Source organism: Typopeltis vanoorti, chromosome 17 (assembly GCF_054136105.1).
Source record: "Typopeltis vanoorti isolate ZY-2024b chromosome 17, IOZ_Tvanoo_1.0, whole genome shotgun sequence".
In the NCBI taxonomy this organism is placed as follows: Eukaryota; Metazoa; Arthropoda; class Arachnida; order Uropygi; family Thelyphonidae; genus Typopeltis; species Typopeltis vanoorti.
Genome location: NC_143565.1, coordinates 76,517,425 through 76,532,178, shown reverse-complemented (window position 1 = coordinate 76,532,178; position 14,754 = coordinate 76,517,425). Strand labels below are relative to the sequence as shown.

The 14,754-nt window shown below is 36.5% G+C and overlaps 1 protein-coding gene across 5 annotated transcripts in view; it reads right to left on the bottom strand.

Annotated features, from left to right (window-relative positions):
• Window positions 1–14,754, bottom strand: part of phtf (putative homeodomain transcription factor) — a 291,193-nt gene that overhangs the window by 181,719 nt on the left and 94,720 nt on the right. For all 5 annotated transcript variants that reach the window (XM_090407495.1, XM_090407494.1, XM_090407497.1 and 2 more), the window contains one exon: window positions 11,343–11,572. In XM_090407495.1, the coding sequence (XP_090263621.1) occupies window positions 11,343–11,572 (230 nt within the window). The remainder of the gene's footprint in view (window positions 1–11,342; window positions 11,573–14,754) is intronic.

The window sequence follows — 14,754 nt, the reverse complement described above, 5'->3', positions numbered from 1 at the left end:
TAAGTACCAAGTAAAGTACTTTTCAGTAAATTGTAATAGATGAACTAGAGATGCAGTGGGTGTGTTGGCAAAATTTATTCTATAAATTTTCACAGAAGAGCAGAAAAACAATTGCTTATGTCCTACTTTTCTGCTACTTCCTGTAAGATGCTATATAAAGATAAGTCCAGAGACATAATAAAGAAGAAATTGTATTCACTACATAGCACTTTTCGTGCTCATACTGCTTTGTCATATTCTCCAAATAGATATTCATTTACATATTCTCCTTTACATATTTACATATTCATAAAAATGGGCCTTATTTTTACTATCTGAAACTGGAGACAACAAAAAAAAAAGTTTATCTAAAATGAATAATATAATAATATATATACAAAGATATGTCCATGTAAGAGTGGAAATTTCAGATTTTAAGACTTACTCTCCTCTGTTAAGTTTGACAAAGGCAAATAGCTAGCAACACACATTTAGGTCTTTTGTACTTGAGATAAATGATTTTTCAGCATCCAGACAAGTACCCAACTAAAAGAGTATAGCAGAGAAGTTAAGGACTAGACATTAGATCAGAAGCCAGGACAGTTCAGAACATTTCTTTAAAGACTATGCAGAGGTTTCCTCTCATTTACCTAGCTTTAACCTTTAAGCAGCCTACAAATTAAATGTGCATACATATGTGATTGAAATTTAAATATCAATTTATGATTTTTAAAATTTCTTTTTCAATTATACATCATCATCAAATTCCTGCCATGTACCCTCAAGGGGTGTACAGGATATGATAGTACTACATGAAAAATTTACATCATTACTAACTTCCTACCTACAATTTTCCTCAAAATCAGTCTGTTACTTGTCAAGACTCCAACATTATCAGATCTTATATTTCTATCGTCTAAGGCACTTTGTACCGTATCAATCCACCTATATCTTGATCTTTCTCTGGGTCGTTTCGCTGCCAACCTGGCAGAGAACACTTGTTTTGCTAATCTTTCTTCGCCCATTCTGTTTAAGTGACCATACCACCTGAGATTAGCTCTGCATTCCTGGATGCCGACAATGTCAAGTTCTTTCCTAATATCCCGTTTTTAATATGATATTGCCATTGATGCCATCTGTTCATGCCTCTAATCTTTCTCAGGACTCTCATATCTGCGGTCTCTAGTCTTTGGTCATGTGTTTTACTTCAAGGCAGTGTTCAAACTGGTTTGAACACTGTCTTGTATACAGCTAATTCAGTGTTCTGACTAATTTCTCTCTTATTCCATATGAATTTATTCAATTGACTTCCTACCATACCAGCTTTGTTGATTCTGTCTATTTCTAGCCACTGTAAGATTCTTATACCACCATACTTCTGCATTTCTGGTCGAATATCATCTACTCCTGCTGCCTTGCCACATTTCAAGCCTCTAATGGCTTTTTCTACTTCAAGTATGGATATGTATTCCTGACTGCATGCCTGGTCAGTGTATTTTACCACTGTGCTGTCATCGCTGCTTGTTTCATTTAGCAGTTTTTCAAAGTAATTACTCCATACTTCAAGGATATCTTTTTCTCCAATTTTCATGTCACGTTTATCATCTCTAACTCCTTTTACAGCACTCTTTCCCCCATTCCTAAGCTTCTTCAACAACCTCCAGAATATTTTGTCACCTTCTTTATATTTATTTTCTATATTCTTGCCAAGGTCCTCCCATGACTTTTGTTTAGCTAGTTTTACACAGTGTTTAGCATTCTTGCATTTGTCTCTGTATTCTCTAAGAGCACAAGCTGATTTATTTGCCAGGAACTTTTGATATGCTTTCTTCTTCTTTTCCTTCACTGCCTCTTTAACTTCCTGTGTCCACCAGGGAGTTCTGATTTTTTTATCCTTGCAGACAAATTCACCACATGCCTCTCTGGCTGAATCTATCAGAGTTTTCTTCAAGGCTTACCACTGAATCTCCAAGGTTTGGTTCCTGTTCTCAAACTCTTTCATTTTTTCTTCAATAATCTTTGTATATTTTAGTCTACAGTTCACATGTGAGAGCTGCTCAACTTTTATTCGCTTTAAAACTTTCTTACATGTTATTCTTTTCAATATGAAATTCAATTTTATCCTGCTCAAGACTAAATAGTGATCACTTCCAACTTCAAATCCTCTCTACACTCTGGTGTCCTGCACCAGGAAGAAAACATCACTATCAACAATAACATAGTCAATGAGACTTTTCTTATTCCTTGCCTCTTCTCTCCATGTGAATTTGTGCACATTTTTATGTTGGAACATGGTGTTAGTAATAACCAGTCCATGTCCTGAGCAGAAATCCAACAGATATTTGCCATTATTATTAGCTTTGCCCTTTTCTCCATATTTTCCCCAAACATTTTTGTATGTCTGACAATCACTTCCTACTCTGCTATTTAGATCCCCAATAAGGACCAACTTTTTCTTTTTCATATTGTCAGTAGCTTTCTCTAGAGAGTCAAAAAATTCCTCCACTTCTACCTTAGTAGAACCTTCTGTTCAACCATAGGCACAAATAAGTCTCATTGTCCAATTCCCCATTCTCATATTTGCCTACATTACTCTACTTGAGACTGACTGCCATTCAAGAAGATCAGCCTCGTATTTTGTGTTGAATACAATGGCTACTCCTTCTTTTCCTTGATTGTCATTGTCTGAATATAACATTTTGTATTTATTGCTCAGAAAGATCTCACCAGTTTTGATCTTTTTTATTTCAGTCACCCCTATTATGCCGATCTGGTACTTATCTAATTCATTAGCTAGCTCCATTTCTTTGCCATTCGGGCTTCTTATGTTGATAGTACCGATCTTTAACTCTGGTGATGTTGAGTTGGGGTTTGTTTTCAGATTTGTTCCAGTAGCTGACTTTTCGCTGTTCGCCCTGGTTCCCTGGCGAAAACAACGGGGACCTTGTTTAACCGGATGACACCCCAGCCAGCATGGAATTTTGTTATGTCGTACCATCATTTTTTATTTTGGTTGAACTAATAAGAATACAATTTGGTCAGCTAAATTCCAAATTGCCAGCTCATCCTCATTCGTTCAGTATCCAAGTAGATACCCAACAGTGTGCACCACGAGAAGATGAGGATTGGACATTAGGTCAGAAGCCCTGGTCGGTTCTCCGCATTCCTCTAAAGGCTATGTGGAGGTCTCCTCTCAGTTATACAGCTTTGACCCTTAAGCACCCCTTTCAATAAATATAATTTCAATTATACTTATTACATAAATGATCTGTACTGATAATTAGTATGCTGAGATAAATATCACATAAAGCAGCAAAAAAATTGTTATACAAAAATTCTTCCTAAAACTTATCCTTTTTCATTTTATTTTAACTGTCTGACAATAATTCCTTCTATACATCGTACTATATACAAACGCTTTTTAAACTTTGAAACGTTTATTACAAAAAAACATGGACTTACAAAAAGTGAAACTTCAGTTACTTTATTCTGATAGCAAATCTATTTTATTTCAGGATAGCTGCCAAAATGCATGGTTTAATACAGAATTATATAAAGAAAGTCATTCATTTGTAGCTGAAACCTCCACTGCTGCAGCAGGAAATTCAAAATTTTTATTTCATCAAACTTAAAAACTCAAAATGCTTCCTGAATCACTTGACCTACTTATGTACTTTTTAAATCTTTGTAGTATAAATTACTGCTGACTTTTGGGTAATAGGACTGTTCTGGTAGTATAGAGAAGAATGTACCATGATCAAAGCAACAAGCTATGGATTTGAATCCTCATGCAAGCATGGATGTTTGAGAAATCAGGACAGTCTGCAAAGCCAAAAACAGTTATTATCTAATGAATGTCTTTAGGTGATTGAAGAATTTAGCCGTTTTCTGTTGTGAGAATAACACCCTGCTTACATGAAGTGGCTTGAAGAAAGTTCCATCTCTCTCTCTCTAGACCAGGCTTTCTGGATTACATAATCTTGCTCCCATCCATTACGTTAAATGTACATTTGCAACCTTCTGTAAGTAGGACTCATGTAAAAAAGTGCAAACATGCAACTAAAATGTATGGTCAACAAGGTCACATTAAGACACAACTGTTCCCACTACTGATCTGGACTTTTCATTTATTCCTCATATAAGCACTTTACAGAGAAAGGTCTGCTAATGCAAATATAAAATCCAGGACAGCCTTTTAATAATCAGAATGTGGAAATCATCATGTATTCCAGAAGGCATTAAAAATTCAACAAGATCTTACAAAATCTAATGAAAATGAAGCAACTCTGAAAGACATCAAATCAAATAAAACAAATTCTCGTGAAACTCTTAACATGTGAATTCTGTTTATATCTCAGCTTTTTTTTTTTTTTTTTTAATAAGCAGAAATGATTGAGAATTCATAAAAAAATTACTTTTTTATAAAAACCACAAAAAAATTACAAAACATTTTGTAATTTTTCATTCTTAAAAACAACAAAACAGGATTAACTGAATATAGTTACTATTGCAACTTGAAAAACAAGAGGAGAGGAATGGAAAGCAATGTTGACAGACTTTTGTAGTGGCTGCCAAATTCCTCAAACCTGAACTGTCAAAATTCCTTTTTTTATTTTGAAGAAGTAGAATTACATTAAAGATTCTATATTTGGCCCATCAATGATAGCCAATCTTGGTGAACAGGAAGAAAGAATTTATCTAGCTACTGATTCACTTTACATGCAAATGTTACACAATGCATCACTATAAAAAAATCACTATTACAACATGTGAAGAATAGCTATCAAGAGTGTTTCAGTGAACTTATGCTACTTTTCCAAATTATTATTATTATTATTATTATTATTTCCCAAGACCTCATGGAGTCAAAGACTCATTTGGGAGGTCCTTTTATGACAAACACATCTCATCATACCGTATCTTAAACACACTCAAACTCCTTGCAGTCACCACACTCTCAGGCAAGGCATTAAAATCATTCACAACTCTGCACAAAAAAAACCTGCCTCTCACTCCCCTACTCACACCCTCTTTATACAGTTTCCAGGGATGACCTCTGGTTCTCCCCTGATCTCCCACTATTCTCTGTAGAACTTCACCATTGATCTTATAACAACCCCTTACCAACTTGTAGGTCTCTATCATATCTCCCCTCTTCCTTCTCTCCACCAGACTCTGCAAATTACATCTTCTCAATCTTTCCTCATACTCAACATTCCAGAGGTCAGAAACTACCTTAGTCAGTCGCCTTTGGACCCTTTCCAACATCTCTCCATCCTTCTGAAAACCTGGTGACCAAATCTGGGCACAATAGTCCATGTGTGGCCTAATCAAAAGCCTTATACAATGGAACAAGAATCTCCCTACTTCTACACGTCAGTGTCCTCCGCATCATTCCCAGAATCCTTTGTGTTGTCTTCACAATTTTGGCGGTGTCCCCTAAATTTTAGATCCTTATCCACTATCACCCCCAGATCTCTTATTTCCTCTACCTCCAACAATATATTCTCACCAAGCATAAATTCTGCATCCCATCTTTGTTTTCCAAATTTTAAAACCTTACGTTTTGCAACATTGAACTCACATCCCCATTTGCTTGCCCAATCACTCAATTTATTCAAGTCTTCTTGCAAGGCCACAAAATCTTCACTACACTTCATGGTTCGTCCCAACTTTGCATCATCTGCAAACAACTGAATATCTCCATCCAAATCCTCGCTAACATCATCAATATGCAAGTTAAATAGTAATAGCCCTAAAACAGACCAATGAGGCACTCCACTAATGACTTTCCTTTTCCTGGATATTGCACCCCCATACACAACTTGTTGATACCTATCAGATAGCCAGTCTCCAATCCAATGCACGAATATAATATCCAACCCCATCTGCTCTAGTTTGACTGTCAACTTATCATGAGGTACTCTATCAAAAGCCTTTGCGAAATCCAAGTATATTACTGTGTATCCTTCTCCTCTGTCCAAGGAAGCTGTCACTTTATTGTAATAAATAAGTAGATCACTAAAACATGACCTCCCTTTAACAAATCCATGCTGTCCATCAAAGATTATACCATTGTTGTCAACCCCAACTCTGGATCCTAGTTCTCACAAGCTTCTCCAACAACTTAATCACACCTGACACAGAGATAGGCCTATAGTTTAATGCTTGAGTTCGATCACTCCTTTATGAAGTGGCACAATCTTGCCCTCCTTCCACTCTTTAGGAACTTGACCAAATGCAAGACTCATATTAAAAAAATATGTCAAGACAGGTGTCAACTCCCTGACACATTCCTTCAGCATACGCGGTGATATATTATCAAGTCCCACAGCCTTATTTACATCTAGTTTACTCAACTCCCCAAACACCTCTTGTTCACTTACAGTCAGTCTCTCCTCCCCCATCATCAACTGCTCTCAATTTCTCCATGAAGTCACATATACAAGATTGAAAGATCTTTATGAACTGCTCATTAAGTATCTCCACCACACATTCTGCAACAGCTGTCTTTATACCATTTCCTCCAATCACTGTCATCCTTCCATAATCATTCTTTCTTTTGCTGGCTATATATCAAAAGAACTCCCTAGGATTCTTTTTGGCTTCATTAGCTAACTGCTGTTCATACCTCTGTTTAGCTACTCTCACCAACCAAGTCACCCTCCTTGCCTGGTCTTTGTAGACCTCATGAAATTGGTTACTTCCACTTCTCTTATGCTGCCTGCACAATGCCCTTTTTCTCTGTATCGCATGCTTAATCTCTTTATTCACCCATCTCACAACTACCTTATTTAACCTTCTCACCCTTGGAATACATTTAGACATTGCATCTACTAAATAGTTTTTGAAAATCCCCCAAGCTGCATTGATCTCTTTTCCAGCTAACTCCTCATTCCATGCTACACCTGCAAGCTGTCTCCTGAGCTTTTCATAATCACCCCCCCCCCCCTTGTAGTTCCACATATACCCTTTTTTCACAGGGGTCCTTGCACTGCTGGCAACCACCCAAGTAATCACCTCATGGTCACTTTCACCAATTGGTGGATGATTTGACACCTCATTTATAATTACATCCTCTGATGAGATGACCAAATCTAAGACCCTTAATCCTCGTGTGCCGTCTGTTACATACTGTTTGAGGTAGTTATCCCTCAAAAACTCAAGAAAATCATTTTCTTTACTTCCAGTTGCTATCTCTTCATTCCAGTCTATATTGCCATAATTAAAATCACCCATAATGATCACCCTTTTCTTATTTGCTTGGCTTATTTGACTATACATTTCACTATCACCACCATCCACATTACCAGGTCTATAACAACATCCCACCAAGTATTTGATTCTATTCACCTCTATCTCACACCATATTGCCTCAAAACCACTGGCCCTATTTCCCTCTTGCATCTCTACCTTGTATGGACATAACTCTTTCTCTATCATCAATAGCACTCTCCCTCCCTTTTTACCCTTTCTATCCTCACAAAACATATCATACCATTCCATCTCTATTCCTGTAAGGATGTCGTCCTCATCTAACCATGTCTCACTTATTCTGACAATCTTTGGGTGAACAGACGCAATTATTGCAACCATTACATCCGCCTTGTTTCTTATACTTCTAGCATTGGTATACAAACACGACAGCTCATTTCTGGATCTACAGCTAGTTCCACTGATACCACTCACTCGATGTGATCTCTCTCCATGCTGGACTGGGGCCATTTCCCTTTCTGCTTCTTCATTTTAGAACCCTTTTCAATTCCAACTGTTTCCTCTTCATCCGTAATCCCATTTCTTTCCTGCCTACACATGCTCTCACCTCCTCTTGGAGCATCCACCTTTCTCAGCTGTGTACCCTTGTCCACCCTGAGCCTCCCCGTTTCTCTGCTCCTCTTGCACACCCATTCTCTCATTTTCTATACTCATACCACTTACTTCCCCATTCATTTCCACTTCTTCAATCTCTCCTGTCTTACTCTCCTGCTCTTCCACATCACTTCCCCTCTCGATCTGATTCATTCTCTACCTTTCAGCAGCAGTCTCTCCAAGCGACTCACACCATAACCGCTCAAATGCAGTCCATCGCTCCCATACAGCTCACTTCGTCCCTCAAACTCATTCCACACATTAACAAACTGTACTCCCATCTCCTCACACATTTCAACCAGAATATCATTCATAATCCTTGCTCTCCGCCTCATTTCACCACAATCATACCTAGGCAACACACTGACTATCTTTCCTGTCACACTATTCTCTTTTATCTTTCCAAGCATCCTCCTGACATTCATTCTGACATGCTCTTTGTTCTCTCTCAAATCATTTGTACCAATTAATACAATTAACTCTTTTGCTCGCTCCCACCTCATATCCAATTTCTCAATCACTCTACTCATTTTACCGCCTGGAAAACATACCTTGTGCATTTTATCCTCTAGCACACCTTTAATAATGGAGTCGCCATACAACGCCACTCGCTCATCTTTCGTTAACTCTTTCATGCCATCAAGATTTATTTTAATAGTTTTGACCTGAATTCTCTTAATTTCATTCCGCATCCATTTCATTTCTTGCCTCATCCAATCCAATTCAATTTCCAAATCTTGCGACACATTCTCTCTATCATTAAATCTTTCTAACTTTCTAACTCTCGACCCCCTCTTCTCACTTTCCCTTTCATTCATCCTTCTTTGTTTCCATACTTTCGGTCCAACATACGTCCAACTTTCACTATCATTCTTCTCACTTTTACTCTCATTCATCTTTCTTTGTTTTGGTACTTTCAGTCCAACATGCGCCCAACTTTTGCCATCATTCATTCTTTTTTCGCTATCATTTATTCTTTCGATTTTTTTCACTTGTGATTTCTGCGTCACACCATTTCTACTTTCATTTGTTCTCTCAATTTTGTTTCTTTCTGCCACTCTCGCCTCACTTTCATCCCTTTTAACATCCATTACGGTTTTCAAATCGCTCTTTTTCTTTTTTCCTGATTTTTTAACATTTTTTCGCCTCTCTTTCTCACCATTCTTCTCTTTCAAACGTGCACTCGCGACACAATCGTTACTAACACTTTCTGTCATCAATTTCATATTTGCATTCATCAGTTCCTCATTCAAGTCACACTTCGCACACACCCTTCTTCCATCGGCACTAAACATCCACATATCATTTATGTAATCGAAGGAATACATATAATAGACCTCACACTTAACGAAATGACTGAAATCTAAATTACAATCATGAAATGGCAATACCGCCGCCATTGTTTTTTTTTCCCCCTCTGCAGGTTACTAGGTCTAATAATAACGATTTCGTAATAAGTTTAGGTAAGATAAATCCCCCACACTAATAATACCGGTAGCGCACAACGTTTACAGCAGCTCTTACTCAAACAATTACACATATATAATTAATTATTCCTAGAATAACTTATCTGAATCAGGAGCTCTTCTTGGGTACATCCACAGTGCTTGGCTCACTAGCGCCCTCACTTTCACTTCCATAAGTCTTTTAGTGTTCTTTTTAACAATAAATGTTTCAAAGTGTAAAAAATCATTCATAATAACCTGTATATAAATCTCAGAAGCTACTTATTAGGAACATCGTTAAATCAAACTGATCTGCAATGCTATATATAACTAAGTATAAAAGGCTGCAACACAAACATCAGAAAATGGTAACCCATTCTTTATTCCAAAATGTGATAAAAAATGCTGTTTAGGAGATATTGAATATGATATGACCATATGTAGTCTGGAATTTGTGTTTTTATCTGCTATTTGTATAATACTGACAAGCACAAGTCAGTAGCACAGTATTATGAAATTGCATACAAGCACAGTATTATGAAATTGCAGCCTGCATTGTGCTCACAAATGTTACTGTGAAAATATTAACAAAGACATTCAAAGAGTCAAGGACTCGTCAAGCAAGGTCACACATCAATCACACCAGCTTTCATACCTTCTCTTAAACTCAATCATGATAGATGTAGTCATCACTTCAAACAAGCTATTCCTGCGAGATAAAAATCTAGCTCTCACCCCTTTCTTAACTATGCTGCAACTCAACTTCTACACATGCCTTTATAAATGTTCTGTACATCTTAGATGAGATTTGAACTCACGTTGTTCCAACCAAGGGCATTATTTTTCTTCCAAATACACTAAAGATGAGTGTTTTAGATAACAGAAATTCTATGCTTTTATACCTTACTTGAAATGCACTTTACTACATCATAATATGGTTAGAAAAATAATATTAAGCTGCAATACAGCATAAAATCAACAAACACAAAATTAAAGAAAAAAAAATATAAAAATGGATTTATGCAGAATATGCTGCATAAATCCATTTTTCTCACTTTGTTTTGTTTGAATATTTTCAACGTTACAATTAGGAGCTGGGAGGAAAAAAGGGGAAATCACAAATCTGAGAGAGTTGTTGAATCCAGTATAAAAATAAGTCACTTTAAACAAAATAGGTGTTTTTGAAGTCTGCTAAATCACACAAAGTATCCTGTCCTGAGTAACACTGACAAAATGCCAATCTTTTTGGGAAATTGTTCACTAAAGAGAAAAAAAAACAGAAGACCAACAAAGAATCATACAAGTTGTGTGCAATCATGCTACATAGTGGATCAAATCCACTTGCAATAAATGGCAGAGAACCGGTCACAGTGCTTTTAGTCATTACAAAAGAACTGATTATCTGTTCTGTTAATGAATTCTTCCTTAAACTAGATGAAAATCACCAGAGATACCTGGAAAACGTAAGAGCCTTTGGGAAATCAGCTACTTTTTTTAATTAATTCCTTATATTAAAAATACATAAATACAATTGTGCCTATCTCACAGTATGTATCTTACACATAGGTGTCAAAATATATTGCATGATGGTCAATACTGTTAAAACTTGTATTGCAAACATATTCATGGCATTAATTTTATAACAATAATCTAATGAAACTATAGAAATTACATTTTCAATAAATAAAATATTACATATTTTAAACAGGAAAAAAAACATTCAAAAAGTAACAGCTAATAATGATCAAATTGTTCAATATATATATATATATATTAGTCAGGAATATCTACACATGCATTGAAATCCAGTGAATTGAGGTGGGGGCCAAGGTATGGAAGATAGATATGTTCATAAAGCAGTCTGTTACCATTGGCTCGGTAGTGAAAAACTGCATAAATAACAGAGCTATTTAGAAGAAAATAGTTAATTAAATCTTAACTCTCCTGACAGCACTCAACAGATGTACACTACTTGAAAACACACACATTCCCATAATGATAATGTTTAAAAAGGATGAAGTATATAATGTTTCCAAATACAAAAATTACTTTTTGTGATGCATGAATCTGTTGGTATGGAAGACACAGGAGTATGTAGATCACAAGTCTCTCTATTTTCTCTTTCTAGTGATCCACACTTAAATTCTTCTTGACCTGGACTTGGTTGATACAGATGATGAATGTGATCTAATCTATCTTCTGATGCTGTCTCAGGAGATGATTTTGATTCATATTCAGCACATGTATTTTTTGTCCTTGGCTTACGTTTCACTCTTTTCCTAGAGCATTAAAAGACAGAAATTAATTTCATATTAAAAATCACATCATGAAAATAAAAAAAAAATAAAAATGAGAACCACATGACTAGGGCTCATCAAATTATGTAAAATCCTACTCGTCATGAAGAAAATGTACTCACCCTAAAACAAAAATTCTACATAAAGTACATTCATTATGGAAAGGCTTTATAAAGAAAGCTGTTTATTTAGCATATATAGCCAGCCTGGTTGGCCGAGTGGTTAGCGTATCCGCTCTCCAGTCAAAAGGCTGCAGGTTCGAATCCCACCGTAGGCATGGATGTTTGTGATTGTCTGTGAAAAATACTAGTGGTGGTTGTGGGCAGTAGATGGTGTTGGTGTAGATGATGATGGTGGTTGTAGTTGGTGGATCAAGTGGGGGAGACAGAGAGTTGTAGAGTAGGTACCCTACCTTGATGAGTCTTTGGACTCCCTTGAATCATGTAATAATAATAATATATAAGAATATCGGAAAAATACAAGAAATGGCACTATCTGAAGTAAATGCTAGTTTCAAACTGGTGAGCAATACTCTGCTCTGCAACTAGGAAGACCAGAGTTACTGCTCTAGAGTCAAGACATTACAATCCCAGGTTGTGCCTGTGAGCTTGTTTAGTTTATGATGTTGTTCCTGGCAGATATCTTTAACTTAGTTTTTCAAAATGTTTTCAGTATGTTAGGCTATGGTCAAGTACGACATTAAGGTAATAAAAGTTATTTTCATGGATTATAGTCGTTGCAGAAGTTTATTTTCAGTTTTCTATTAGCCTTGTGGTAAACCATTTAGGTAAAAACCTGAAACAACAACAGTTTTGCGTTAGAAGAGCTTTAATAGTCCAGAGTTTTTAAAGTAATTTTGCAGTGAGCTCAGATCTTTGCTCAAGGCATTGGAAGGCACTGTTTTGGGTGGCAATTGCTGTCATCAGCATAGATAAACTTTCAAGTAGCTTTGGAGGGATGTCCCTTGCGTACAGGATGAATACAGCTGGGGCAGGGACAGACCCTTGAAGGCAATTCGTCTGCAAAATAAATGTACCTTTTTTTTTTTGGAAATTCAGATGAACTTCATTTTCATAAATTAAAGAAGCTAAGAAATTATATTCTTGGCTTAATCCTTTATCCAAGTGTAAGCAAACAAAGTTTGTGCATGAGGTATCTTCCAGACTGGGCTACTTGTATATAGAAGCTAATGACTTCACATCAATTGCCTTAGTATCCCATAATGCAAAGCATACACCCTTTGGGATGTATGCTTTGTATTATGGAAAGGGACACTATGAAGACTGGTTTTGGCCATTATTGAGGTATGTTCAAGTGCAAAAGATAACTCTCCAAAAACTCATGCGATCCCTCAGATCACTCGACAATAAATGACCCAAAGGATATTTAGCTCATTACTCAGCAGTGGCAGGCCTACCATACCACTGAGCAGAGCTGCTCATATCCAAGAGAAAAGCATCCGCAATACCACTTTGGCAAACTAACGTACCTTTTGAATGTGGGAAAACTTCAGGGATACCTCTCCAAATAGTCTAAGTGATCTATAAGATCATCTAAATTTCATTGAATGACTCTAAAGGATCACTACTAAACCCCCATTGCTCCAGACCTGAATTACCCCAAGACAGAAAATCCAGCAATGCACTTAGTGACAGGCAAAAGTCCATCACCTATTAGGGCCTCTATACTACCCAGGAAGCAAGCAAACTCAAAGATTAACATTACAGAAATGTCATCAGTGAGAGTCAGACCCAGAAGAGATACAAGGTTGAAGTAATGCAGAAGTCATCATATATGTCCCATATACAAATATGTCAAAAGATGTCACACCTTATTATTAAACTACCCTGGATTAGAGATGTTGAAAGTTTTTTTCACTTGGTTATGCTATAAATTAAAGATGCTAAGAAATTATATTCTTGGTTTAATCCTTTATCCAAGTGTAAGCAAACAATGTTTGCATGTGAAGTATCCTGATGATTTCCCCCACCCCCTATTGGAAAGCATTTGTTAAAGTAATTTGAGAGCTTTTTTTCACAGTTGATTATTTTGGCTGTTTAATACAGTAAAACTTTCCTCCATAAGTATCATATGCTGATGTTAAGTCTATGAAGGCAGTATCTGTTTTTAAATCCTTTTGGTATCCAGCCTCTATACGAGTTGTGAGAACTAGGTTGCAGCAGCTTATGCCAATTCTAAACCCAACCTGTTCACTAGGTAAGATGGCTGTTATTTTTGAAGAAATCCTAGAGAGGACAGGACAATCCTTTCAAAAAAGTTTGTAATGGGGTGCAGAGTATGCTAAAGAGCAGTGGTTATTAAGGTCATCAATTGACTTATTTGGTTTCGGCAAGATGGTCATTAATCATTTATTATAGAGGAGAAGGAATTACATAGCCAGGATTTTGCTGACAAAGCAAAGCTGGTATGGTGGGTAGCCAGCTGAATAAATTTATATGGAATAAGAGAGAAATTAGCCAAAACACCAAACTAGCAGTATAGAAGACAGTGTTCAAACCAGTTTTAAGTTATGGATCTGAGAGTTGGATTAGAAATACAGCACTTAATCAAAGATTAGAGACACAGATATCAGGGTTCTGAAAAAAATTAGGGGAGTGAATGGATGGCATCAATGGCAGAATCATATTTAAAAAGAAGATATTAAAGATATTAAAATGCTAATAATGAAAAGAAACTTTTCATTATTAGCATTCAAGAACATGTCAGCAGAGCTAATCTAAGGTGGCATGGCCACTTAAATAGAATAGGTGAAGAAAAGTTAGCAAAAACAGGTGTTTGATGACAAGATTGCAGGAAAGAGACCCAGGAGAGGACCAAGGTCTAGGGGAACTGATTCAGTCAAAAGTGCCTTAGAACCAAGAAATGTTATACGTAGGTGGTCTGAAAAATTCTCGGACTAACAATGAAAAAACAAATTAATAATTTCAAAATTATTTTTATTTTTCAACATAATCTCCCTTAAGACTAATACATTTATTCCAGCGATGCTCCAGCGCCATTATCCTGTTCCTGTAGTGGTTCTCAGTAAGATCTGAAAAATACTCCTCTACAGCTGCAATTGCCTCTTGATTCAAAGAAAAACGCTGACCAGCGAGGAAGAGTTTTAGTTTTGGGAAGAGACAGAAGTCAGAGGGAGCCAAATC